Raw genomic sequence first — 27,087 nt, 5'->3', positions numbered from 1 at the left:
AGTAATATGGGCACCTGTACCTACTGGTGCGCCTCCCACGTTTAAAAATTTGAAAAGAGCACAAAAAACAAAAAGACAAAAAAGAGAAGAGAAGAATATAAAAGCAATCAAATAAGTGAAACAAAGAAACAAACAAATAGTAAATAAATAATTAAATTGAATAGAAGCTTCAAAATAAATAATAATAATAAAAAAAGAAGAAGACAAGAAAACAAAGGAAAAGATTAGAATATGCTGTATTGCTGTGTATGGTGGATATTGCAGCAAAGCCAGACCTTCCATGCTCAGGGATGAGAGAGACAGCCCTGAGGTTGAGAGAGAGAGAGATGGTGTATGGGTTTAAGGGAGGGTTTAGTTCTACCAACTGGTAGTTAGAGATTGAGCTTCTTAACCAAACGCTTCTTTCACCAGCCAAGAACAAGCTCAAGAAGATCAAGAAGAAGAAGAAGAAGAAGAAGCAAAACCCAAAAGAAAAAAGAAATAGAAAGGAAAGCTCAAAAAGCGAAAATTCTATTTTACGAAACGAGACAGAGATAGAGATAGAGATAGAAAGAGAAAGATATCATTCTTTGGAGTTTCTCACAGAAACTTTTAGACAGAGAGAGAGGGGGGGGTGTTTATGTGTGATTCTCACGTGGGGATTGATGGGAATCATAGATGGAGAATATATGATTAGAAAAAAAGATCAAAAGTGAAAATTCATAGCTCTTCGAATTATTACCTCTTTTTTTTTTTTTGTTTTTTTTGAATTTTCCAAAAAACAGTTGGTTTTTCTTCTCTGCGTCTTCTTTTCTTTATTATTACTATGAGTGATGTTGTATATTGATGAATAAAATTTTCGATGAAAACTGAGGCTTTGTGGTGTTGTATTTGGGGGAGTCTCGGGATCGGAAAGTGTTTAGTTTTGGGAGGATTGTGTTCCTGCGGATCGGTTGTTGTCTCCAAGCTTTGCTGTTCCCCACAATACCCACAACTGCTACGGATTTCCAGGTATTTTTTATTTATTTATTCTCATTTCTATGACTTTTCTCATTTCTTTTTTCTTTTTTCATTGTCTTAGCTCCTGAACTATAAATATCTGTGATTCTCTCTCTCTCTCTCTCTCTCTCTCTCTCTCTTTCTACTGATGGATAAGATGATGATGGCGATGATAAGAAAATGAAGAGTTCTTTCTGTTTTTTAATTTTTCAGCATTTACTGACATCTAAAAGGTTATTCGTCTTTCTTTTTGCTTGCTTCCTTCCTCCCTTTTTTTGCTTGTGGGGTTCTGTAAATTTTGTTTTTGTTTTTGTTCCATACGTATCCATGGTTCTCTCTTTTGAAGTTTATTTTTTTCCCCTTGTTATTTCTGATTTTTTTGGGTCATTATTGCTCGTTATGTAATAGGGTTACGCTTATATTTGCTTACTTGGTGGACAAAAGTGATTTATGGAGTATTTAATGCACTTTCACAGATTTTTTTGTAAACGCTTCCTTCAATCGTTTCGTAAGATTGCTCACTTTTGATGCTTGTATTGAAGTTTTCTTTCGAAAGAACCCAATAAATTCATATATATGAATTTGATATGCCCATGAAAACAAAGATTGCTCTTTTGATAATTGGTTCTTTCATAAGGATTTTACCTACTGTTGACTGTTGAGTGTTGTGACTACGAACTTTTTTTTTTATGCAGTAATAACTTCTGTTTGATAATGGATAACAGTGTATTAATATATCTGCTTGTGGTATATTGTTCTTGTGAATTGTTTCTCTTATATATTGATTGCATGAGATGTGATTAGTGAAAAACAATTTCAGACATATCTGTAAGACTAAAATTTGATTGCTAATTAATTAAATTCAAACTTCCTACAGTCATTGTTTATATATAGATAGAATAAGAATTGTTAATAACAGGAAGCTGTCTTGATTGGTTTTTTTCAGTTCCCGGGTGTCTTTGTAATCGAAATCAAATACCCAGGTGGAAATTATTGAGATTTGGAAAAAATGGCAACTTTTTACAGTAATTCAAATAATCAAAGAGATGCTGCGCCAATGCTCTATTTAAGGGAACATTTGCCTAGTTCGTACGCAGAAGCACCAGTTCTTTCTGGTAATATGATGATGTATATGAACTCTGGGTCATACTCGGATGCTTTGGCCGGGAATTCTCAGCAGCAAAACAACTGCATGGAAATCCCATCGTTGGGTGCTTCAAATTCTCCCCCACAGCAACATGAAATCTTGTCAAATCTTGGTGGGTCACGCATTGTGGAGCATGATTTCAGTGCATGGAGGGAGGGTAGAAATGAGATGCTGGTTACAAACCCAATGGGTGGCTCTGCCAGCTTTCTTCAGAGTGGACAAAATTTGCAGGGTCAGGGATTATCCCTCAGCCTCAGTACACAAATCCCATCAGGAATCCAAATGCCATCGATCCCATATCGGGATCCTAATCGAGGATTTGCTTCCTTCTTGAGTCCAATTTCAGATGATAGTGGTGATAGGAATGGCTCTTCTAGAGATGAACAGATGAGAAACGCTGAATACTTGCCACCTAGTTTTCCTGGAGGCAATCAGGATTTAAAAGGGGATTTATCTCCTTATGGGATGTCGAGTGTTGTGAGAAACATTCCCAATTCCAAATATCTCAAGGCAGCACAACTACTGCTTGATGAAGTGGTTAATGTCCACAAAGCTCTAAAGCATCCTGATACTGCAAAAAAAGGCACGCATGAGCATCAGATAAAGAGTCCCAAGGAGGGCGACGGAGGATCAAAGAATGAAACTGGAGGGTCTTCACACCCTCAAGAATCGGCCAGTAACTCCACATGTGAACTTTCTCATGCTGAAAGACAAGATCTGCAGAACAAGTTGACCAAGCTATTGTCCATGTTGGATGAGGTAAGACCAATAAATTAGTTTTCCAGGTATCTTTTTGAGATAAAAGTATATGATCTGACTTATGTAGTCATTTGACACATGAAGTGGACTAATTTATAGGATTCAAAAACTTGTTGCAAATTTAGTGCACCTGATTCTCTGATGAATTTTTACTCTATTTGATCCGTGTGTTAACCTCTTCTATATACTTTTTGTGAGTAAAAATTGTGTGCATGCATGCATGCATGTGTGTGAAACCTCGAGACTAATTTTCCTCACTGCATAGCCTTTATAAGAGAAAGGCAGCATATATGTAACAAATGATAGAGGCAGATGGTACCATGAAGTATGTTCATGTTGAAAGTTTAGTATGTTTGTGATCGCATTTTTCCCAAATTGAGGATCTCCAAAGAATGATAGGCATTAAAGAGCGAGGAAAACAATTGAGAATTTTCTAACTGGAGGATCTCATCTTAGTATCACATGCTAATTCCGCTAAAAGGTAGATTTATATCTCATTGAGTAGCATACAAGTTTTTGGCGTCTTGTTTTGGTATTCAACCATTTTTGTCACAAAAGGTATATTCGTCGTTGTTAGAATATTAATTAAATGGTTAAATTCATTATTTTCTATTAACTTAAGTTTTTGGGACAACTAATGATTTAACATGGTATCATAACAGAGGTCTTAAGTTCAAACTTTGACTCTACAATTTAACCTCCATTTCAATTAAATATTCTATCTATTGGGTCTCATTTGTTTAGAGAGAGTTTGAGTCCACACTTGAGGGGTATTGTTAGATTATTAATTAAATTATTAAATTCACTATTTCTTATCGAGTTAAGTTTTTGAGACAACTGGTGATTTAACAGTCACAAAAGGTGTATTCGTCTCAAATGAGTCAAGGAGATGTGTTGGTATTTCATGGATAACAGTATCCTACCTTGTCATCTAATTTTGGATGCTTAAAAGTGGTGTTCTTATCGGATTTTCTAAACTTTCTAAGGTTGAAAAATAAAATTGTCTAGTCAGCCTACTTGTAGGAACCAGTGAGTAGATAAAATGGTCTAGCTCTTCTTTTATGTAAAAGTATTGTTGTTATTACTTGATTTCTTTGTAGAATGCAAACTACTAACATGTGAAATTTCTAGAATTATATGAAAATTATTTCCATATGGGAGCAATGTTCTACTCCCTGTTAATAGTGGTAGTTAATTTACGATTTATTTGCTCTTATCAACTTTACACAACCCCAACTGCAGCTTTGTAAATTGTTAGGTACTTTAATTCCCAACAAAGCATTTTATGGGACCACCTGGAGCCTCGCATTTGATCATATATCTTATTTTGCTATTTTTATTATCCATGGAAGTGTGTACATACATGTTTACTGAATTCAGCAAAAGGGTAAGAAAAAGCACGTAACATGTTCATACGTGGCATTTATCACACTATTTAGGTTGTTGGCAGTTCCATGCTTATCTTAATTGACTATAATGTGAGAATATGGCAATATAGGAAATTAGCTAGTGCTGCTTGGAATTTATTTATGCATCTAATACGAATTACTCCTTTTTTTTTAATCAAGTATTTGAGTTGATAATTTTCATCATCAGTTTCACCAAGAATAAGGTATTCTTGATGAATGTGCTTTATTTTTATGTAAAGAACAAGGATGCATGTAGTAATGTTGGCTTAAACACTGACATTAATGCAACTATGTTAATGATTGGCTTTCCTCATTTACCCAGTTGATATATTGGGGGTGGGGGAGTGTCTCAGAGTTTCTCCTTTTTTCCAACTCCCACTCTTTGTTTTTGCTATCATGTACAAACAAGCATATGGTATACAATTGCCAGTTGAAATTGTTGTTGACTGCTGATGCTGGTGAGAAAGGAAACACCTCTAATTGAAGCTATATTCCTTGAGTTTCCCCAAGATTATTAATAATGATTTTAAGATGATGTATTCCCTATGTCATTGACTGTCAATTGGGAGGCTATTTACAACAAGAGAAGCCTAATTATGTAATATTTTGTTCATAGTTCTTTAATAAGCTCTCTAAAAGGGAGAGATGGAGCTGGCTTTATTTGTAATACCATGTTTTCTTGGAGTTCATTGGCTCTTTCTTTCCTGACCGTGTTTCAGTTCCCTTGATCTTTTGCAAGTTCATGGAGTTGTTTCTTTTAGCTGTTGCTGATGAAACTAAGTGATTATTTCTCATTCCAAGTGTATTCAGTAAAAAAGCTTAGATTGCTGTTTTGCTATTCTTAGAATCTTAGGTTGTTTTACTGTTCTATAGACTGCATTTAATTGCATACTCTTAATTAGTATTCTGGAGGGCCATAATTGGTGGCAGTACTGAAACATTTTTATGTTGAACTGTACCAAGCTACTTTAGCCTCCCACATAAACTTCCTGTGACAAATGGTACTCTTAAAAAATGTTGCATTGGATACATGAAACTTATGTGCTGCATGGTTCTTTTCAAGCTATTTCTGGTAGATATTGTGCTATTTGACTCTCTTTTCCTTTGTATCTTTGTCTCTGTGAGATAGATATACTTGATTAAACCATGAGGAGTTCATCTAAATTTATTTGGCTGCTCTCTGTGTTTTTGTAATGTCTCTCTTGTATAATAAAATACCTTTGTGTCAACTATGTTTGCTTTCTAATGCATAGGATACAATTCATTCCCATGCTACTAGCTCACATTTTAGACAACAAACCTAATATTCATTCCAATGTCTTTATCCTTATCTCCACAATATTTTCAGGAGTTGAGAAAATCTTTTCTCCACAAAGTCTAATGGTGATCACTTTATTGCACAGGTTGATAGAAGGTACAAACAGTATTCTCATCAGATGCACATTGTGGTGTCATCATTTGATGTGATTGCGGGCTGTGGGGCAGCTAAACCATATACAGTACTTGCCCTCCAGACTATCTCCCGCCACTTTCGGTGTTTGCATGATGCAATCACTGGCCAGATTCGAGCAACCCGTAAAAGCCTTGGGGAGCAAGATACTTCAGGAATCGGCAAGGGAGTTGGAATAACTCGCCTCCGCTATGTAGACCAGCAGCTCAGGCAACAGAGGGCTCTTCAGCAGCTTGGTATGATGCAGCAACATGCCTGGAGGCCACAGAGGGGGCTGCCTGAAAGCTCGGTTTCAATTCTCCGTGCTTGGCTGTTTGAGCATTTCCTTCATCCGTAAACCCTCTGACATTGCACTTCTCCCCACCCCCTATTTCAAAATTACTTGCAAGATATCTTAGTGCCGTATTCAAAATAATTTCTTAAATCTTTTTTTTGCCAGCTATCCAAAGGATTCTGATAAGATCATGCTAGCAAGGCAGACAGGATTGACTAGAAGTCAGGTAAAAACCATCTAATTTTGTTCTCTAGAAATTTGTGGGGTAGAATTTGAGGTGCTTTGTGTTCTTAAGTAAGGCAAATTAGGACTCCTTCAATCTTTTAGAGTTTTCATATTTACTCCTTTTGGAAAATGTAGCCTCTTAAATGATTTAAAAAAAAATAAATTGACAGAGACTTATGAGAATATGGTGGAGAAAGTTGAGAAGTCATTGGTAGGGTGGATAAGGACATTAGGAATAATGCAGAAAAAGGTGGAAGAGTAAACTTGATTCAGGATCGAGCTTTGTTTGAGAAGAAAAATAGCATTTGCTTTTGTTCTGCTTTGAGCAGTAACCAAAGCATTTGCTGTCCGCAGAAAAGACACACCAAAGCATTGGTTGTCTGTAGAAAAGTTGGATTTCATTTGAACCATTTAGTTTTGCCGTGTTGTAACAGAGACACAAATGATATACTATATTATTATATATAATATAATGTTGTTAATTATGGGCCCTAGATACATTAATTTTCTTGGATGTGGTTATATCAATTCACCCAAAGAGATTGAGTATTATGCGTTTTTTTTTCTTTCAATTTCAATACGTAGCTATTTGTGCAGGGAAGATGTTAATGATTTGAACTTATCCCAGTACTATTAAGGATGCAAAAGTTAAAGAAGAATTATCATTTACTCCTTGGCTTTTTTTTTTTTTGGTCTAGGTCTTTATTGTCGGTGAAAATGTATCTTGCGTTAAATGACTATGCATTATTTCTCTGTGTTTCATCTTTCTTAATTTGATGACATCTTTGAGCTGGCTCAGGTATCAAACTGGTTTATAAATGCACGAGTGCGTCTTTGGAAGCCCATGGTTGAGGAGATGTACAAAGAAGAGACTGGAGATGCTGAGATAGACTCTAATTCTTCATCTGAAAATGCAGCCAAGGCAACAAAAGGAGATAATAAGTCCTCCGAGGATAGAGGGGGAGATTTGCAACAAACTGCAAGCTCAACAGCCGCTGAGAGATGCAGCACTGGTCAACTCATGGACACAAAACCTGATTGTGTTCCTGATGTAGAAATGGCTGGATCCACTGGAGTACTCAGTTTCCAAAATGGGACTCGTAGAGAAGCTGAAAATGAATACGGGTTAGTGAAACGAAGGGAGGAACAAAGGCCTAGTGTGGATGACTGTAGTCTCTTCCCTGATGCAATGATTCAGTCTGATGGGGCCAGTGAAAGGTTCATGGCAGCTGCTGCTGCATATCACATGTCCGAGTTGGGGAGGTTCGGTGGCGGGAGTGGAGTATCTCTTACATTGGGGTTACAGCACTGTGAGGGTGGTAGCCTACCCATGTCTGGGGGGACCCATCAAAGTTTCATTAACATGAGAGGGGACCAACTTTACAATGCTGCACCATCATCTGTAGGGGCTGAGACTGCAGATTTTGAATGTATGAATTCTGGTAACCAGCAACACAGGTTCAGTTCTTCCCATCTACTGCATGATTTTGTGGTGTGAAGATGCTGATTGCTGATCCACATGGTTGATTTTTGAACTGTTATTACTTGCAAGAGGAACAGTGATTACCAGGCTATGAACTGTGTTCCTTCGGGAGTATTGGTTTTGCTTGCAAATAGTAACAGAAAGACTGCAGTCCTATGGAAACATATAAAACACAGTTGTAATATATCAAGGAATTGGTTGGAAGATTAGCATATTTGTAAAGATACATATTTTTTGTTTGATATGTGGAAGGAAAATTTTACAGCTAATGCCTACTCCAGCTTGAAGAAGAAAGATGTTATAATTTGAAATAAAACATGAGTAGAAATTGGCTGATTGTTAGTTTGGTGTGGATAATGACCTCATAAGCTATTTTCTATTGGTGCTGGGATTGGAGATTTAGTTGTTGCTGAGGTAACAGTGGCAACAAGGAGAAAGAGAGAGATTGCTGATAGAATGCTTACAGATGCTTTTCTTGGGACAATTTTACATGGCAACACTGCAATGTTAGAGAAGAAGATGCTGTTTCAATCCCTTTATAAATGGATAGTAGCATTTAATAGCTTGTCTGCTTCTAATTTCTTAGAGTTTTTGGAGTTTTGTTATTCTTTTTCTATACTTTAGGGGTTCTTTTGTATACTTTCTGTGTATTAAAGTTGCGCCCCTCTGCGCTTTTAATGAATTTGAATTACTTATAAAAAAGATGATTTTCTTGGGACCATTTGAAGGTATAGAACTTTTGTTGCATGGCTTTGATTACTTTGTTAATTCAAGCGGACTTGGACGGTGAACACTCTGTTTTTGCTTCCTATTAGATGCAAGTGTTTGTGGAAAAGAGCACTGCATTTTAGGGCTATGATCATTTTATAGATGTAATTTCGTTATGTTGGATGAAGTTTCATCCTGCAAACCTTTGTTTTCTCTCTTCTTAGTTGTCCAAAAAGTCTTTAAAGGTTGATACAACAAATATTCAAGGGGTTTTTCTCCTTGATTTATGTGTTAATCGCTCTCTCTGAATTGTCTAGTGAAGTTTTTAGTGGGACAGACCCTCAGCAGGGTTTTTCTTTAGATGGGTATTTTTCCAAAGGCCTTTCTTTTCTTTTTATGTATCCAAACTTTTAATGGGTTCTGGTTTGTTGTAAAATGTAAAGAGGTGATTCCAATACCCCAAGCTTGCTTTCTTTTCCTAGGCCTTTCTCTTTTGCTCAGGAAAAAAAAACCCTGGGGAAAACTATCTTCATCTTTAAATTTTACAATTGTTAATTGGGTTGATCTGAACTTCGAATGCAACTAAGAATCCAGATAAAGAGAATCAACTTATATCTTTTCTATCTTGTAAATGCTTTTGTCCCCTGTCCAACCTTCAATTTGGATAAGTTTGACAAAGGTTGCTACTAGCTTACAGGATGAAACTAGAAGCACAAGTATAACAAAAAGAACCCTATAATTTCCAAAAAACAACATTGATAAACTGACTTGAGATGAAAACTGGTGAAGAACATGAAGCTTCAAAGTCACCCAGGAGAAAGACTTGAGACTATATACATACATTGAAGCACCTTATACCAATGTCATGATGATTTACCTGAAAAATAGGAATAAACTATTAAGGACAGATTAGCTGGTAATTTTATAGATGAAAAACAATGAAATTAGCATGAAAAAGCTTAACCTTTTGAACAAAAGCTTTATATCTTCCTGCAATGACTGACTTTCCAAGAAGGGATCACCACAATCATTCACACCAACAGTCTTCATTTCGAAATCGTCATGCCCACAGCTCTCATTCCACTCAAACCACATCTTCGAAATCAACTCCTTTCTGAAGCATGTTTGGTGATCCTCCTCTTCAGGTGAATCAGAAGCAACCAATCTGTAAGCGTACACTTTTCTTTTTTGACCTGGTCGGAATGCACGGCCTATCGCTTGGCGGCTTACTGATGGGTTAAGATGAACATCCAAAATTAAGATGCGAGATGCCCCCACTAGAGAGATTCCTTCCCCACATGCTTTGATTGATCCAAAGAAGACTTTAGCATCCGTAGAACTATTAAAGCGTTCCATGGACCTCTCCCTATGCTCAGAGTTTGAATCACCTGTTACCATGAAAGATTCTTTTTCAGGACTCCAACCCTTTAGTTTCATTGATAATCTCTCCAAGAGTTTCAGTGGCAGGAGATATTGGCTAAAAACCAGTAGCTTCTCGCCAGCTGATTCACATAGGCCCAGTATTTTGAGAAAGAACTGAACTTTTACTCCATCTCTCACATTTAGTTTTTCTAACATTTCATCTAGCCTATCCTCATCAAAAGAGCTTCTTTCTCCAGTTGTTGGATATTTCTCCGAAAAATATTTCAACTGTGGATGCATATAGACAAGACTTCCCACAGAACTTCTTCTGAATTTAGCCAACTCCCTCACCTTTTCAACCTCAATTTTCTGTCTTGCACTGAGATTGAGTATTACAGTGAAATCAACAAGTCCAGGAAGCTCATCTAGGAAATCTCCTTTGTAGTAATGGAGGACTTGGCTGGTCATCTCACGGAGATCTTGTATGATTGCTGCTTTTCTCTTGAAGTTTTCATCCTTCTGTTGTAGCGCGTGCTCTACTAGGTCAAAGAAAGCTGAATCCATGCTGGTTTTTAATTGCTTCCTCACACCTGATATCTGTACTTTGGACATGATGCGATTAACGACATGTCGGGAAGTTGGCAATCTCAAAAACTTTGGACGAACAAGATTCAGAACATTGAATACCTCTCTCACATGGTTTTGATAAAGAGTACCCGACAGAACAACTTTAAGATGTGTTTCAACCTTTGCAAGCGACTGAACCATATCAGTGTCCTCATTTCTTGGAGTGTGACCTTCATCTAAGATAAGAATGGATGGGACCTTGAGTAGCATTTCCTGACAATCAGCCACCACCTTGCTAGTCCCACAGTCACAAACAATGGAAGAGAACTGCTTATACCCAAGAAATAGAATGCTCTTCTGCTTTACCCATTGTCTGAATACATCCAGCTGCTGAGATCGATTCTCTGCTTTTGAAGTATAAAAATCAAGTAACAGAATGTCCTCAACTTGCCACGTTTTGAACTCTTTCTTCCAAGTACCCAAGATGCCTTTAGGTAGAATAACCAGAGGCCTAGCACGGGGATACCTGGCTAGGAAACTCTGAATAAAAGTTATAATCATAAATGTCTTTCCAGAACCAGGAGCATGGGCCAAAATGCAGCCTCCTGGTTTATCTGTTAGCAGGTTGCCACAGAGAAAATTGAAACCCTCCACTTGATGGTGTTTCATTTGCCTCCTATGCCTAGGGTGAACAGAAATTTCACTCGGCATTAGATCATCATTAGAAGACCCAACTCCAAGTGGCATACTCCCAGTTGACCCTATCTTTTTGGAATTCTGAGCATCACTCGCATAAGTTCGTGTAGTCTTTTTGACCTGGATTATGAGAAAGTTATAGATCAGGGGTTAACAAATTTCTTAGTAGGGCACAATTAACAGGAATAGCATGAAAACTCCACATATCTGGATCCAATACATTTTATTAATCAATGATTTTAAATGAGTAACTAAGAAACTGAAATGGATCGTGTACATCAAGAAAACATTCACAGTAATAGAAAGACTATGAGTGGAATAACTAGCATCTAATATAGTAATCAATAGCAGTCTAGCCAAGAAATACAAAAGGCTCAGAAACATTCATTTAAAGAGAGCAACGAGGAATATGATAAAGTACAACTTTACTGCAGAAATTTGAGACTAAACTCTCATTTCCACTCCAAAAACTAAACCAATTGGTGTTCCTGAGAGATCACTAATTCACTATGTTTATCTAGGAGAATCTGTCTTAAATTATTTGAAGTTAGCATTCATCCATTTGAGGGTGCAAACCAAAGTATTGTACTTTCAACTATGTAGCCACATCAAATATTATGATTCAAAGACAATAGAGCTTTCCGCTACTTAGAATTAGCACCACTAATGACTTCCATTAAAGAATCCTCAGTTGGTATGTTACATACCCAGCATCAATTATCTAAAGACAGGACCAATCATGACGAACAACATATAATTGAACAGTTAATTTCATCTTCGTTATTTAAAATTCAAGAATAAAGTGATTCAAAAGGAATTCAACATAGAAAACCCATACCTTACTATATTGGAACTCAAAAATAGTTTCTATTCCTTTGTCAACAAGTCCACAAATGCGACAAACATAACCAACATCATCCCTTAGGACCAAAGAATGATTACACTGTTCCTCGTCTCCTCCCGTGTGTTCATCGGTTGAAGGATCAATCGCAATGTTCTAGCATAGCAGCACAAACTTGAATTAAATATAAAAAGAACCCAAGAAAAATTGAAAATTTTCGCAAAAATATAATGAAATAAGATTCTAGGGAAAAGTGCATATACCCCTCTTAAACTACTACTCTATCAATGTACCCCCGAAACTACTAATTGTGTCAATGCCCCCCACTATACTATGAAAAAATGTCAATGTACCCCCTAAAGCTAACAAAAAGACAAAAATAACCCTAAAAAAGTTTCAATAAGGCAAATATATTCTTATAAATTTGGGAAAAAAATAACCAATTTTTTTTTAAAAAAAAAAACGAAAAACATTTTGAAAGATTGAAAAAACAAAAACAATGTGAAAAAAAAATTTAAAAAAAAAATGAAAAAAATGAAAAACCAAGGGGGTGGCCCAAACTGAAAATTATATAAAAAAAATCAAAAAAATCAAAAACTTTGATTTTTATTTTTATTTTTTCAAAATTTAAGAATTTTTATAATTTTATGAAGGATATTTTTGTCATTGGGGGGCATCGACATTTAACATTGTTTCGTAGTTTAGGGGGGAAGGACATTGACACAATTAGTAGTTTGGGGGGCACGTTGATAATTGGGTGGTAATTTAAGGGGGTATGTGTACTTTTCCAAAAATTCTAACACACAAAGTAAGGGTTTCAAATCACCAGCAAAGTCAGAAAACTATATTCATAAAAATGTGTAACTGTCACCTCAAAACCTGCAAGCATATAAGTGACACTGCCCAAGCTTAATGCCTCATAAATAAGCTTATGTAGTACAGACACAGACAATGGACACTTGGAATGGTGGAATGCGTCCATTATGCAACTCATTTATGTCCACATAAATCCAATATAAAAAGGTTTCCTTAAGGGAAATATTCATGCTTTGCTGAAAATGCGCTTATACAAGGGCCAAGGCAAAGATCACTCAGAAGGACATACAATAACAGTTTTTTGTCATTTTCCTTACTTAGCCATAGACATTCTCACATTCAGTACTAATCTATCATCCAACATAATCAGCAGGCAAGCTGGTGTTGCCATAATTTATTTAATTATTTTGTAATAGATTTGAATCCAGGGATATGATGCCAACTGTTACTGAATCATTACCATGCATTCCACCAACATGAATGTACTAATTACCCAATGGATGATGGACTAGCAAGAGCACATCGGATGACATTATCTATTACATAATTGAAAAATGAATTAGTTAATTAGATACCATTTGGGAGAGGTAAAATCATATTTTGGGCCATTTAAATGGAATCCAATAAGAAATATTATGTATGTGTGTTGTGTGTGTGTGTGTGTGTGTGTTACCATATGAACAAGAGTGAACTGGAAATAATAGTACCAAAAGGCCAACCATAGATCCAGAAACATTTGCAAAACTCCAAACTCATGCACTAGTCTATGTGTTTTAAGAATCAAGATTAATGGATAAATAATATGAAAACTCTTGTTATCATAAATAACAAATCAGATGAAGATACCTTGGAACATTCTAATGTGAATGCCATCTCCTTCCATATACTCGCAATATCATCATCTTCAATATCCGTTTGAAGATTGTGTTCTTGTTTCTGATCGATTTGGTGGTCGTCTTCCTCAATCATCACATCATCTCCTGAGCCAACATATCCACCTTTATCTATCGTGATATCATTTTCGCCAGCTGTGTTTCTCACCTCTTTGCTTGGGGCTTTGATTTGTATATCTTCCAGCCCATCATCTTCAGTATCAGTTGCATAATTACTTTCTTTTTCCTGAAATGATCGGCGACTGTCTTCCTCAATGAGTACATCTCCTGCATCAACATTCCCACCTTCCTCAACGAGTACATTTCCTGCATCAACATTCCCACCTTCCTCAACGAGTACAACTCCTTCATCAACATTCCCACCTTTATCTATCCTAATATCAACTTTACTGACCATGCTCTTTAAACGATCCTGAAACAGAATATCATAATCACACCAATTAATATGCAGCGAAGAAAACGATTTAGAAAGGACAATAAATTAATAGAGCAAAGGAAACTCAAAAGCAAGCATTTATAAATGTGCATAGGTTATAAAGATCTTCCTAATTCAACAAAGGCTTACCACATAGGTAGTATAAGCCTGTCAACATGCTTTGAATGCATGTTTCACAAGGTGACTCTTCAGCTGATAAGTTTAAACCCCCACCCACCAAGTACTATTTTTTTTTTTTTTTTTATTTGGATCATTAGCCAACAACGGTCATACAACAGGGGTAAGCCTTACCCATACATACAACAAACTGCCTCAAGCCTAGTGAAAGCAGGGCATAATCCCAGGTCTCTAGTACAACCACCTTAGTAGAGAGGGCCTTACAATGTCTGCATCGTCATACATGCAACTGTAAAGTTACATATGCAGGAATAAACTTACCATGGAGTCCTTCATGAGAAGTCCCCCGACAGGCTCCGGCACAACCCCCTGAAATATATGAGAATGCCTTCCTTGTCCATTGTCTTCATCATCCATAACGATTGGAGCAGAGCTTGTCCCTTGTACCTTCTCTTCATCATCTAAACTAAGATCTTTGACTGTCGGAGCAGACCGTGTCCCTTGTCCACTCTCTTCATCATCTGAACTAAGATATATAACAGTCGAGGCTATTGCAGTGCCACCATTAGAAGCCTCTAAATTAATGACATTTTGATGTGCCACCAACTTAGAAGGCTCTTTACAGTGGTTCTTTGGCACTTCTGAACATGCATCGTGAAGCCTATGATTTATTGCAACATCATAGTTCAGCAACCGTGCCCTTCGGGCAAAAAGCACCTCTATTTCTTTTGCCTTACTTCCAAATTGACTTGTATCCAACACTTCCAGCAACTTGGGAATGCCAAATGGATCAGAATCACTCATAAACCTTGATGTGGCCTTTTCTTGCTTCTTTTTAGGTACGTCATGCTTAGTCACAGAATTTGCCGTGCTATCACAATCTTCTCCTTCAAATTGAATTTTCACTCTTTTGTGCCCCTTGAAATGCATCTCTGTTTACAACATGAAAATCATCAAAACCATGTAAGCTGAGCACTCGCAGAAGCAAACAAATAAAAGGTTTTCAGAAATCAGAACAAAGTTCATGTCCCAGTACATTACAAACAATATCAAAATAGTTCTGGAGCAACATGAACACCCTTTCCACAATACAAAGTCTATCAAAGCAAATCACGAGGGTCTGAATATAATGGGTTGTTCTTAATCTACTTTGACCACAATGGCATATTTACAATGTTCTTTCTGCCAAAAAGATTGTTGTGAAAATTGGAATTTCATCGCTGTGTGCAATCTGCTGCATTATCAACACATACATGGAGCTATGGAGTTTTAGACATATCCAGCGAGACAATATACAAGCGAATTGCCAGCATAATATATATAGTTAATATATTTATATACAGTTGAAATATTCTTTTTTTTTTCTTTTTTTTTTTATAAGTAATAAACTGGACTTATTAAAAGCGAAGTGATAAAATTTTGATTCCGTTCTTAAATGTTGACACCTAGTTAAACATACAAAAGTTGATACTTGACAGAAAAAAATAATTATAATGATGATAAATCCTTAATCGCTTTCTACTCAAGACCAAAGAAAAAACCCATAAATCTCCATTTGATTCAATAAAGAAAATGGTTGGACAAAAATATTCCTGTCGAAGGGTATTCTCAATTCTCAAAGATTCTATTCATCTCAAGGGGTTTTCCTTTTGTCGTTTTTTATTTTACCTGGAACTTGTACCATGCCCTCTTTAGTTATATTCGATATAAATAAAGAGCTTTTACGCCTTTTCTTTTGTAAAAACTTTTTCCCCCAGGAAATACTTTTCTTCGAGACAAACACAGCCTGATACTGATTATGATTTATGAAAAAAGATTTATTTTTTTTTGGAGGCGTGATTCCTTTTCACTTTTGGTGAAGAGACTCTGTCAAGATCGGTGAGATTCTGATTCAATCCCTTTTTACCGTTATTTTGGTGAGACTCTTGAATTACAATTGCTGTAGGACAGAAAGGAAAACAACATAAAATAAATATAAATCTTACGTTAATTCAAAGTCTCATCAAAATAGCGGTAAAGTCTCACCACCAAAAGTGAAGAGGTATCATGCCTCCAAGAAATAAATATATATATTTTTTTTTATCATAAATCATAATCTGTATCACAGCCTTGAACCAACTTTCTTTAACACGTACAAAATGGAAACATGGTTTAGAAAAAGAATAAACATGAACAGAAATACTTATAAAAAAAAAATAAAAAAAAATGAGCATGAACAAAATTAACTATAAAAAATAGTAAATCACAAGTTTTCTCAAAAGTTTAAACTAATAATAATAATAAAAAAAAAAAGGACTGATTTAATTATTTAATTAATATTTTAATATTATTTCACTATATAGGTCAAACTCGTAAGTAAAATGTGGAGAGAGGGATGGTGACAAGATTCAAATCGTTAAATAACAGTTATTCCAACATCTTAAACCGATAGGAAATAATTTAATATTTGAACATTTAAAAAAAAAAAAAAAACCAAAATGAGCATGAACAGAGGAATGAAGGAAACGAAAATGGAACCAACAAAAGTTTGATCGAGCTAAATGGGTAGCGAAACTTGCCTGGAGCTGGACTTGGGTATTTCATCTCTGGCTCCATATTTCACTGTTCACTAAATCCAACAAAGCGAAACCAAAGACAAACGCTTTCTTCGGAAACAAGAAAGCGACAATGCTTATTAACCATAACATTTGCTTAAACACCTGTGATTTGTTAATACATATTCATGCTTTCCTTCACTTTTTCTCTGTGTTTATACCCCCAAAGTTATCTCCTTTCCATTGGAAACAAAGAAATTTGCTTCCTTTCTCTCTTTTCTGAAGCGAGTCTCTTCAGCTCCCTCACGCTCACGTACACAATGTTCGTGGGTGTCTGAAAAAAGTGAAAATATAATTCTTCTCTTGAGTGCTACATAAATCTGATGTAGGCCCGGCCCATTGGAAAAAGAGGGGGACCATATTTTACCTGATGATGAGGCCCATATGTGTTCATATGGTCCAATATTGAGGAGAGATTTTTTTCTTTTTCTTTTTTCTAATAATTTATTTGCTCGTCTCCCTCTCCATCCTCCTCCCCTCCCTTTTTCTGGTTTTCATTTCCATTTTCAGCTTTTACCTCTCTTTTTCTTTGGTTTTCTTGTTTTTCCTCTTTCTGGCTGTTGTGTGGCTTTACAACTCCGCCTTCGCCAAAAGAAGTCGAATTGTTGCCGTTGTACCAGCAAGCAGGCTTTCTCGTGGTCTTCATCTTCAAGCGTCTCTCAGGACGGCCCATTTCTTGGACCAAGTCATGTTATGACCAATTTCTAGTTATTTTTTATTATTATTATTATTATTTTTTATCATAGCAATGTACTTCCTGTTTGGGTTGAGGAGCCTACCCCCTCTTGTTTGTTTCCTTTTGTAACCCTTTCCCAATATTGAATAGGAAAAAAAAAATTAAAATTAAAATTCATCCTGGCAACAAGAAATTGTCACCCCCAATTAAGCATCTGATTGGATGAGGTATGCTATACAGAAACTTCCCTTCCCAGCAAGCAAAGTCGGGAAAACCAGTCCAAAATGGATTTACAAAACTGTTGTCCTGAAGTTTTCCGAACCAGGATACATAACTAAGCATGAACAGATGAAGATTCTCACTCAGCCAGATAGAATTGAGAATACTTCAGCCAACTACATTGCTCAGCATTAGAATGATGCTAGGAACTACCTAAAAAAGTAAACAGAATAAAAGTTAGGGCAGAACAGTTTAATTTTCATACATGATCATGACAGTTGATGACGATGAATTTGCATACTAACCTTCTGTACAGAACCTTTACATCTTCTCCTAACAGTGGACTTTCCAAGAAGAGATCGCCACACTCTTTCACGTCAACCGTCTCCACTTCAAAATCTTGATAACCACAATACTGATTCCATTCGAACCACATCTTCGAAATTAATTCCTTCTTGAAGCAAGTGTTGTGATCTACCTCTTCAGGTGAATCAGCAGCTACCAATCTATATGCAAACACTCTCTTCGTTTGCCCCGGCCGAAATGCACGACCTATTGCTTGGCGAGTCACTGACGGATTAAGATGAACATCGAGAATTATTATGCGGGATGCCCCAACCAAAGATATACCCTCCCCACACGCCTTGATCGAGCCAAAGAAGACTTTAGCAACAGGAGAATTGTTGAACTGCTCCATGGACCATTCACGATGCTGAGAACTTGATTCACCTGAAATCACAAAGATTTCTCTTCCAGTACTCCAACCCTTCGCCTTCACTGCTAATCTCTCTAGAAATTTCAAGGGCAGGAGGTACTGACTGAAAACCAGCAGCTTCTCTCCAGCTGACTCACACAAATTAAGCATATTAAGAAAGAATTTCCCCTTCACTCCATCTTTGACATCTAATGTCTCTAACATCTCATCCACAATATGATCAGCTAGGGCATTATTCTCAGAGACAGAATTCAGTTTTGGGTGAAGATAGACAGCACTGCCAACAGAACTTATCTTAAACTTCCTCGCCAACTTCTTTAATTTCTCAGCTTCATGCTTCTGTCTGGAACTGAGGTTCAGTACTACAGTGAAATCAACAAGACCAGGAAGCTCATCCAGGAAGTCTCCTTTATAATAGTGAAGGACCTTGCTGGTCATCTCACGCAAATCTTGTATGACAGCCACTTTCCTTCTAAAATCTTTGTCCTTCTGTAAAGTGTGTTCAACCAAGTCATAGAACTGCCTTTTCATACCCGGTATATCTACTCTACTCATTATGCGCTTGACAACAGCTCGTGAGGTTTCCAACCCCAAAAACTTTGGTCGGACAAGGTTCAAAATATTGAACACCTCTTTGACATGATTTTGATAAAGGGTTCCAGAGAGTACAACTTTTCTAGGTGTCTGTACTTTTGCAAGAGACTGTAACACATCAGTGTTCTCATTTCTAGGAGTGTGCCCTTCGTCCAGGACAAGAATTGAAGGAGCCTTAAGAAGTATCTCTTGACATGAAGCAGAGGTGTTGCTGGTTCCATTGTCACAAATAATTGTTGAGAATTGTTTGTACCCTAAAAAAAGGATACTCTTATGCTCTACCCACTGTTTCAACACCTCCAGTTGTTGAGATCGATTATCTGCTTTGACAGTATAAAAATCATACAGTGGAATATCCTCTACCTGCCATCGTTGGAACTCCTTTTTCCATGTTGTCAAGATTCCTTTAGGAAGCACGACTAGAGGTCTAGCATGTGGATACTTTCCAAGGAAACTTTGCACAAAACTGATTATCATAAATGTCTTCCCAGATCCAGGAGCATGGGCCAAGATACAGCCCCCAGGATTATCACCCACCAAGTTCCTGACAAGAAAATTGAAACCCTCCACTTGATGAGGTTTCATTTGCTTTGTATGCCTTGGATGGGCAGAAATTTCAGTTACCGTCACACCATCTTCAGAAAATTTAACTCCAACCATCTCAGATGACTCTTTGTCTTTAGCATTCCGAGAATCAGGCATGTAAGTTCGGGTACTCCTTTTGACCTGGAATGAAAAGGAAAGTAATGAAAAGAAGACAATTTGTTAATAAGGCATCAAAATTTCCCAATATCGGTTCAAGCATATCCATTTACTGATGACTTTAATTCCAGAACAAATATGTATGCCCAGATTTACTCTCCTTTTTTTTTTTTTTAATAAGTAATTGGCCCCAAGGTGAGGAGAATGGGAAATTCGAACTAGTATCCTCCGCTTTATGAGGTATGATCCTCAGCCAATTGAGACCCCTTGGGGTTAATATACCCAGATTTACTTGTTGAGCATTAATGAATGGATCAACTTATATCATAATTTTTTTATTAGAAATTCAATCTTATTAGAAAGTACTTAGGGGCGCCTTATACTTTCAATAAGACTAAATTTACTGATAAAAAAAAATTAGAAAGCACAAAGGAGCACAACCCTAATACACAAAATGTACAAGAGAAACCCCCTATTAAGGAGAACCTTTATCATAAAAGTAACAGCAACTATAATGCAAGTAGTTAAATATTAAATGCAAAAAAAGGAAGAAAAAAAATACCAAAATTGACCACCAGTTGGAATGCCCAATTGCAGTTTTAGTTCTATGCAAATAGTGCAATTCCATGCAGACAAATTAGAAAATTAGAGTACAGTAAAAAGAAAATTGAATAAATGCACCAACAGAAAACCTCACCTTATTGTACTGGAACTCAAATATGGTCTCAATCCCTCTATCAATGACCCCACATATGCGACAAACATATCCAATATCGTCCTTTAAGACAAAAGAATGATCACAATCCTCCCCTCCTCTCACTTGTTCATCAGATGAAGGATCTACAAGAACATCCTATGAAAGCAGAATAAGATTAAAATTAATATCATACTCAATAATGTAAAGTCATTTACATAAATATTTCACACATAAAATAATAATAATAATAATGGTTCCCCAGTCTTTCACGCGGTTAGACAATGATGTGACCATTTTCTGATTTTTCAGTAATTTAAAACATACACCTCAAATTGGAAATAGATTTTCAGGATTTGGTTGAGTCGATTTCAAAGCATAATAATGGGCAGAACTTTGTAGTTAAGTGGTCATTCCAAAATTACATAAAATTTCTACTTTTAAGAACCAGAATATAAACATATAATAAGAAAAACTAGAAAACTCGCGCAATATAAAGATAACTAAGAAAAGGACAGGAAATAAGGTTCAAACAAAGAAAAACTTGAAGTGTGTTTAAAATACCAGCAATTAACATACAGTTTTAGCTACAGTAATGACATCATCTAGCAGAATCAACTGGCAATGACTTATCTGCAGAAAGATATTTTACAAGATGCATTGGCCAAATCATCTTCTTCAGTCTACACCTATGAAAATCACCACGGTGACTAAAGTCAACCTGAAAATCTTGTCGTTAACATTTAATCCACCACTCTCTTAAATTTCCAAACGGTATTTGTGAAACATGCTAATAGCAACTCACAATCCAAACAGAAGAGGAAGTCACATACAAATCTATGTAAGCATCCCTAACAAATATCAATAGTATACCCAAAATCCAACTTCATACTTAACCACCAAGTTGTTTAATTCAACAATCCCAAAAACTTACTTTATGAAATATATGCCAAGCTGTTAACCAAGGCATTGAAGCAAAGAGTTCTGGCACAATCCACACAAAGGAAAGGATAAACAAACTAGATCCATCTCATTTTGGAGAAAATAAAAATGAATGAATACAATAATAACGAAAAACCATGTCACTCTTACTGACAATGAGTATACTTTAAATACCTTTGAACATTCTAACGCCATTGTCATCTCCTTCCAAATATCTCCCAGACCATCATCTTCAGTATCAGTCCGATGATCATCTTCCTCTTCTACGCCAACATAAACACCTTTCTCTTTCTTGATTTCAGGCTCACCACTTGCTTCTGCATGTTGAGCTCCACCCTTTGCAGAGTGACTACGTTGAGCTCCACCCTTTGCAGAGTGACTATGTTGAGATCTTCCAGGGTGAATATGTAGAACATTGCAATCCTACAAATAATTGCAAGGATAAGATGAAAACATTATCAGAACAATTACACAAATTATGAAATTCTGGAAGAAAAAAAAAATTGTCTTTTCATAAGAAAATAATATGATAAATATATCATGTTATACTGAGGATTCTAACTATCAAATTTGCGTATGCTAACAACAACCGGATAACATCCAATATATTGGAGATGGGATGAAATGAAATTTATGCATTGAACTAAGAAACGAAGCATAACATTACTTACATAATCTGTATAAACTAAGAAAAGAAACCACAAGGAAAAAGACTTACCAAAAAGAAACATAAGGAGAAAGAAAAAAGGAAACAAAACTAGATCATTAACACACACACACACACATTCCAAATCCACGGTATACAACTGGTTATTAAATTATTCTTGGAGTGAAGTGGTCTGAATATAAGCTACAATCCGGCTGGAAGCCAAGAACAGGTTTACATTGCCTGAACAAAGATATAAAGTCAAGATTGACTAGTAGGCTTCATATAGATGAACAGGAAATAATACATTAGAAATGCTAGAGGTACCAAATCTTTTACCAAGAGATGGGTACCAAGAAAATGTTAGAGCTTATTCATTGGTACCCATAGTATTTATTTTTATTAATTGTTTTGATCATCCCCAATAAATAAGCTCTACATCATCTTGGTACCCATCTCTTGGTTAAAAATTTGGTACCCCTAACATTTCTCATAATACATTGGACTTCGGCTCATGGTTGCAAATGTATCTTTAGTCTGCTACTGGGCCTGGTCATCATGCTTGAGCAAATATTTGCACTAATCCAACCCAATACAAACCATAATGGATGCCCCACAATCAAAGATGACACATTGAAAGATCCTAAATGAGCAGGTCGTCATGATAAGGAAATGCAAAGGCATCACATCAGCTCTGTTACATATTGTATGTATAAACTTCACCGATACAAAAACTTCTTCACACCAAAACTGTTGCTTACACAGGGCATATTGCATCATACCATCATCTCATGGTAGGTAATATGCGTGCATGTTAAAATAATTTTTTTTGGAAAAAAAAAAAAAAAAAATTGTAATCACTAATAAAGCGCGTAAACTGCTTTTGGGCTTAGTTTTCACTATATTTCACCCACATAGTGAAAGAAATCGACCAGCTTACAACTATATTATAAATTAATTAGAATCATCATTTCTTTTTATAAGTAAATTAATTAGGCAAATCAATTAATACTAGGAAACAAGTATATTAGTTGAAAACAGCTAAAATAAATTACAAATCTCATGCATTTGAGATGCTGCAACCCAATTCTAGTAAATCCACTTATTATATTAAAAAAATGAAAAACTGTGGTGAAGAAAGCATAAATTGCAAAAACATTGACTTTTTGTAGACACGTGTCTATAAATATTTATATTATGTTTCTATTTTGCAAAAACATGAGGAATTATAGTGCTGAGCTTTTACATACATGCTAGCCTAAGGCTTAGTTCTAATATCCTTACTCCAATCAGCCTTTTCTATATTCAAAGAACCAAATATTATATTTTAAATAATAATAGTTTCACTTCAGTAGCAAAACCAAATTTTCAAAGTAATAAAAATTTCTAAAAATTGGATTAAATAAAGACTCAAAATTGAATCTAATGCTTGTAGTTTGCCATTGTGTGTCTGTGTGTGTCATTATATTCATGTCTGTATCCTTAAGCATGCAACTCCATGATTACAAATGCAGGGCAGACTTACCAAAAAGTCCTTCATAAGAAATTGTCCAGCTGGTCTTGGCAAGACAACCTCCTGAAAAGGAACAAAATGACTCTGATTTCCATTGTCTTCATCATCCGAGTCAATAACTACAACAGGATGTGATACTGCTAGAACGTTATCAGCAACACGGTCATCCTCCAAATCAATGACATTATTATCCGACAAACATTTAGCTTCTTTTGAAACCTCTTTACTCTGGTTCTTTTCCGCTTCCAAGAATGTATTGAAAAGCATGGGATACTTTGCGAAATACGGGTTCAGCGTCTGCATGTTTTGAGCGACAAGGTCTTCCATCTCTTTTGTAACACTTCCATATTTACCACAGTCTAACCTCTCCAGCAAGTTGGGGATAGCAAATGGATCACCATAATCAATAACTTCCAGAGAGGTCTTCGGTTTCTTCTCTTCAATATCATTACGCACAATTGTAGAGAAGGTCGTGCTATCACAATCTTTTCTGTTACCAGATAACTTCACTCTTTTATGTGCCCTTTGATAATAAAACGCTGGTCTCGATACAGATTGTATTGTTTGAACTATCACATGTACAAACATAACAAATCAAAATCAGCGACTCCTAAGTTTAAACGTCAAAAATCACCAGGCTTTTTTTGGGGCAGATTATAACTTGGGAAAACTACAAGTGCCAGGGGGAGAGGAGGGAAATTATTATGTGCAAAAACCATAAGCGCTCCTTTTCAAACAAGATCAAAATCCAAATATTGAGTAGTTCTCAAATTTGATAAATGGCATTGCAATTGAAACAAAACAAATTTGGAAGATTGCAAAAAAGACAAAAAATTTCTTTTCTTCAACAATCTTTATATGTTTCTAGTTCACAAAAGCTAATTCCTTAATATATTTTAATCTAAGTGTATGTTTGGCTTCAAAACGTGCAGTCTGAAAAATAGCGATTTCAACATGTATTTAATGAAAACATGATTTTTTTCAAAAAAACACAATTAAGCGTTTGGTAAAATCTATAAACGCAGGTAAGTCTTTAAAACCATGCGCTTTTAAAAACGCACTCCCTTGCTTACTGCGCAAAAATGTGAAACCGCCAGTTTTTTCAAAAACACCCCCAAACACCTGTGATTTCACATTGTTCTATAAACCAAACTGTCACTATTTGACTATAAGGCTTAAGAAACCAGTATATTCAGAAAACATTACCCCCAAAATAATGTAAAACAGAATAATTGTCTCCAACTCCACGCACTGTACAAACCAAACAACTAAACTAAATAAACGGTGCTTAACAGGTCCAAATTTACGTAAATGCAAATAAGCAAAAGAAACTAAACCATGCACAGAGAGAGAGAGAGAGTATACCATTCAGAGCGGTGTGATTACTCGGCAGCACTTCAATTGCTGGCTCCATGACTCGCCAAATTCGAGAATACGCTGAGCAAAGAGAAAGAGGGCGTTACTTTATTTGTTACCTAAAAATTTAAAAAATAAAAGATTGAGACACAGAAAAAAAACCCTAAATTTTCAATTGAAGCTTCAATTAGAGCGAGAATTTTGGCTCGCATTTGCTTCGCAGTCTGGGAGGGCTCGCTTCTCCCCTCTCTCTCTCTCTAAAACGCAGTCATAGAGCGAGAGAGAGTAAACGACGTCGTGTTGAAACCCTGTGACTATTTCTTTGTCGGTGCTCAGAATGGAAAGTAACGCCAAGAGAGAGAGAATAGTGTGTTTTACGCTCAGACGGGTTAAAAGTGTGAGTCAGCTCGTGGCGGAGGAGCTTGATTGGTGGTGTTTCTGACCAACGGGGATTGAAAAAGCGGCGCTGAAAACTCTTTTGTGGATATCACCGTCGTCTGACTTCTCTCCATTCAAGTAAAATGAAAATAGTGAGTGAAATACAAAGAGCCATTTTATGAATATATTTTTTTAGGAAAAAGTATACCTACCCCTTCAAATTATTATTATTATTTTTTTGTCGATGTGCTCTAAATTATTAATTATATCAATATTTCCCTATATTCCCCTTAAACTATAAAAAAATTATCAATATCTTCCCTAAACGGCTAAACCCAACCAAATAAAAAAAAAATAACCGTAAAAGAATTTCAATAAAACAAATATATCCTAATAAATTCGAAGGAAAATAAATAAATAAATTTTGATAACTTTTTTTAAAAAAATATTTGAAAGATTGAAAAAAAAAAAAAAAACAACTTTTTTAAAAAATTAAAAGAAAAACGAGAAAAATGAAATCCGATGAGGTGGCCAAACTGAAAATTATATCAAACAAAATTTTAAATATATATATATATATATAAATAATGTTAAGATTTTTTATAATTTTATGAAGGGTGATTTTTTTATTGAAAGACATTGACATTGTTTGACAGTTTAGTGGAAGGATATTGATACGATTAATAGTTTGTGGGCACATTGACAATGAGTGGTAGTTGAAGGGGGGCATGTGTATTTTTTTCCTTTGTTTTATTATACAAACAGCCCGTGAATTTTAATCTTAATCATAAGATAACTCCTATTAATTCTCCAGTGAGTACGGCACAATTAATAATAAGTAATTATACTCTTTATATATATTTATTACATTTATTTTATATTAGTTGGCTTTACGAATTTCAAGTGGCTTCTCAAGTTAGCCACCGAAAAAAAATAAAATAAAATAAATAAAAAAAATAAAAAAAAAAACTTTTAACATGAGGAGTGAAGTGCTTCTCGAGTCCCACAAGTTTGGATCGTGTTTGGATGTCCCTGATTAAAGAGTAATCTTAGCATTGGATTAGGAATAACATACCGGATGAAAATTTCCTTCAACCTAATTTATAGAATGCCATATGTCTCCTAAGCATGCTAATTAAAAAATCATGTGCTTATCAAATACTAAGAAACACAAGGCAATTTTATAAATTAAGTTGGATAAAATTTATTCAATCTAATTTGAAGGGAAATTTGTATCCTAACATCAGGGAAATTAGGTTAGCACCCTACTTAGTTCAGGACTAAAATTTCATTCAAATGGGGTTTGAAGAGTTTTTTTTCAATCCAATTTATAAAACTATTATGTAATGGTCTGAGTCTGATTTTATCTTGGTAGAGGAAACTCTATCCCTTATACCTGTGACTTAGTTTATTAGGGATTTATTGTAACTCTGAACATTATACCATTTGGTCTTTTTAGGAATGGTAGATTAGCATGATACATTAACAAAATGACAGTAATTTCCTACAAATCGGTTTGTAGAAAATTTTATACAATCTACATATAAGAGTGACATGTGTATTTTAAGCATATAAAAATCACATTTTTTTTAATTAATGTTATTAAAAAAAAACATGTGAGAAGCACATGTTATTAAAACATGTGCTACACACATACTAAGTGACACATGTCAATCTTATATATGGTTTGTTTGAATTTTTATACTAATCGGTTTATATGAAATTTCTGTCGACACTACAAATTGAATGGTAGATTGAGGGTGTAGCTCTAGTTTTTCATTTATTTATTTTTTATCTATTTCATTCTTTATCCAATTAAAGAGTAATGCTAGGATTTTTTTTTATTTTTGATAAGTAAGAGTAATGCTAGAAATTACATTTTAATTTCAAAATTATT

General features: G+C 35.5%; 3 protein-coding genes across 5 annotated transcripts; 1 reads left to right on the top strand and 2 right to left on the bottom strand.

The window, feature by feature from the left end:
* The first annotated feature begins 236 nt into the window (after positions 1-236).
* On the top strand, positions 237-7,994 carry LOC133882160 (BEL1-like homeodomain protein 6). Of its 2 annotated transcripts, none has more exons than XM_062321272.1 (5): positions 237-990; positions 1,925-2,884; positions 5,697-6,076; positions 6,183-6,243; positions 7,042-7,994. In XM_062321272.1, the coding sequence occupies exons 2-5, from the start codon at positions 1,988-1,990 to the stop codon at positions 7,738-7,740; spliced, it is 2,037 nt and encodes a 678-aa protein (XP_062177256.1). In that variant the 5' UTR covers positions 237-990; positions 1,925-1,987; the 3' UTR covers positions 7,741-7,994. The 2 variants fall into 2 exon arrangements, with proteins under 2 accessions (XP_062177256.1, XP_062177257.1); XM_062321273.1 differs by lacking the exon at positions 237-990 and adding an exon at positions 1,105-1,211.
* A 1,060-nt stretch (positions 7,995-9,054) lies between these two features.
* Positions 9,055-15,476, bottom strand: LOC133882159 (protein CHROMATIN REMODELING 35-like). Of its 2 annotated transcripts, none has more exons than XM_062321270.1 (6): positions 15,198-15,476; positions 14,483-15,093; positions 13,562-14,020; positions 11,897-12,055; positions 9,398-11,178; positions 9,055-9,310 (listed from the first exon to the last, which is right to left on the bottom strand). In XM_062321270.1, exons 2-6 carry the CDS (start codon positions 15,089-15,091, stop codon positions 9,307-9,309), a joined length of 3,012 nt encoding a protein of 1,003 aa, XP_062177254.1. In that variant the 5' UTR covers positions 15,092-15,093; positions 15,198-15,476; the 3' UTR covers positions 9,055-9,306. The 2 variants fall into 2 exon arrangements, with proteins under 2 accessions (XP_062177254.1, XP_062177255.1); XM_062321271.1 differs by having other exon boundaries at positions 15,334-15,476.
* A 2,097-nt stretch (positions 15,477-17,573) lies between these two features.
* LOC133881733 (protein CHROMATIN REMODELING 35-like) lies at positions 17,574-25,329 on the bottom strand. The gene is made up of 7 exons (XM_062320750.1): positions 24,975-25,329; positions 24,822-24,893; positions 23,469-24,025; positions 21,472-21,720; positions 20,359-20,514; positions 17,956-19,685; positions 17,574-17,863 (listed from the first exon to the last, which is right to left on the bottom strand). Exons 2-7 carry the CDS (start codon positions 24,868-24,870, stop codon positions 17,860-17,862), a joined length of 2,745 nt encoding a protein of 914 aa, XP_062176734.1. The 5' UTR covers positions 24,871-24,893; positions 24,975-25,329; the 3' UTR covers positions 17,574-17,859.
* Between the last annotated feature and the right edge of the window lie 1,758 nt (positions 25,330-27,087).

The sequence above is a fragment of the Alnus glutinosa genome, chromosome 11, assembly GCF_958979055.1.
Source record: "Alnus glutinosa chromosome 11, dhAlnGlut1.1, whole genome shotgun sequence".
NCBI lineage: Eukaryota > Viridiplantae > Streptophyta > Magnoliopsida > Fagales > Betulaceae > Alnus > Alnus glutinosa.
The sequence above is the reverse complement of the archived record's forward strand: the minus strand, read 5'-3'. Positions and strand labels throughout refer to the sequence as shown.

Bases quoted from the DNA above. Each gene is read 5' to 3' on its own strand.
- LOC133882160 (XM_062321272.1), top strand. From the start codon at position 1,988: ATGGCAACTTTTTACAGTAATTCAAATAATCAAAGAGATGCTGCGCCA. The intron at 6,077-6,182 runs GTAAACCCTCTG...TTTTTTTGCCAG, and splicing joins TTTGAGCATTTCCTTCATCC to CTATCCAAAGGATTCTGATA. The intron at 6,244-7,041 runs GTAAAAACCATC...GAGCTGGCTCAG, and splicing joins CAGGATTGACTAGAAGTCAG to GTATCAAACTGGTTTATAAA.
- LOC133882159 (XM_062321270.1), bottom strand. From the start codon at position 15,091: ATGCATTTCAAGGGGCACAAAAGAGTGAAAATTCAATTTGAAGGAGAA. The intron at 14,021-14,482 runs GTAAGTTTATTC...ATTCTGTTTCAG, and splicing joins TTCTCATGAAGGACTCCATG to GATCGTTTAAAGAGCATGGT. The intron at 12,056-13,561 runs GTATCTTCATCT...CTGCTATGCTAG, and splicing joins TCACATTAGAATGTTCCAAG to AACATTGCGATTGATCCTTC.
- LOC133881733 (XM_062320750.1), bottom strand. From the start codon at position 24,870: ATGGAGCCAGCAATTGAAGTGCTGCCGAGTAATCACACCGCTCTGAAT. The intron at 24,026-24,821 runs GTATACTCTCTC...TACATGTGATAG, and splicing joins TAATCACACCGCTCTGAATG to TTCAAACAATACAATCTGTA. The intron at 19,686-20,358 runs GTGAGGTTTTCT...TTTTCATTCCAG, and splicing joins TTGAGTTCCAGTACAATAAG to GTCAAAAGGAGTACCCGAAC.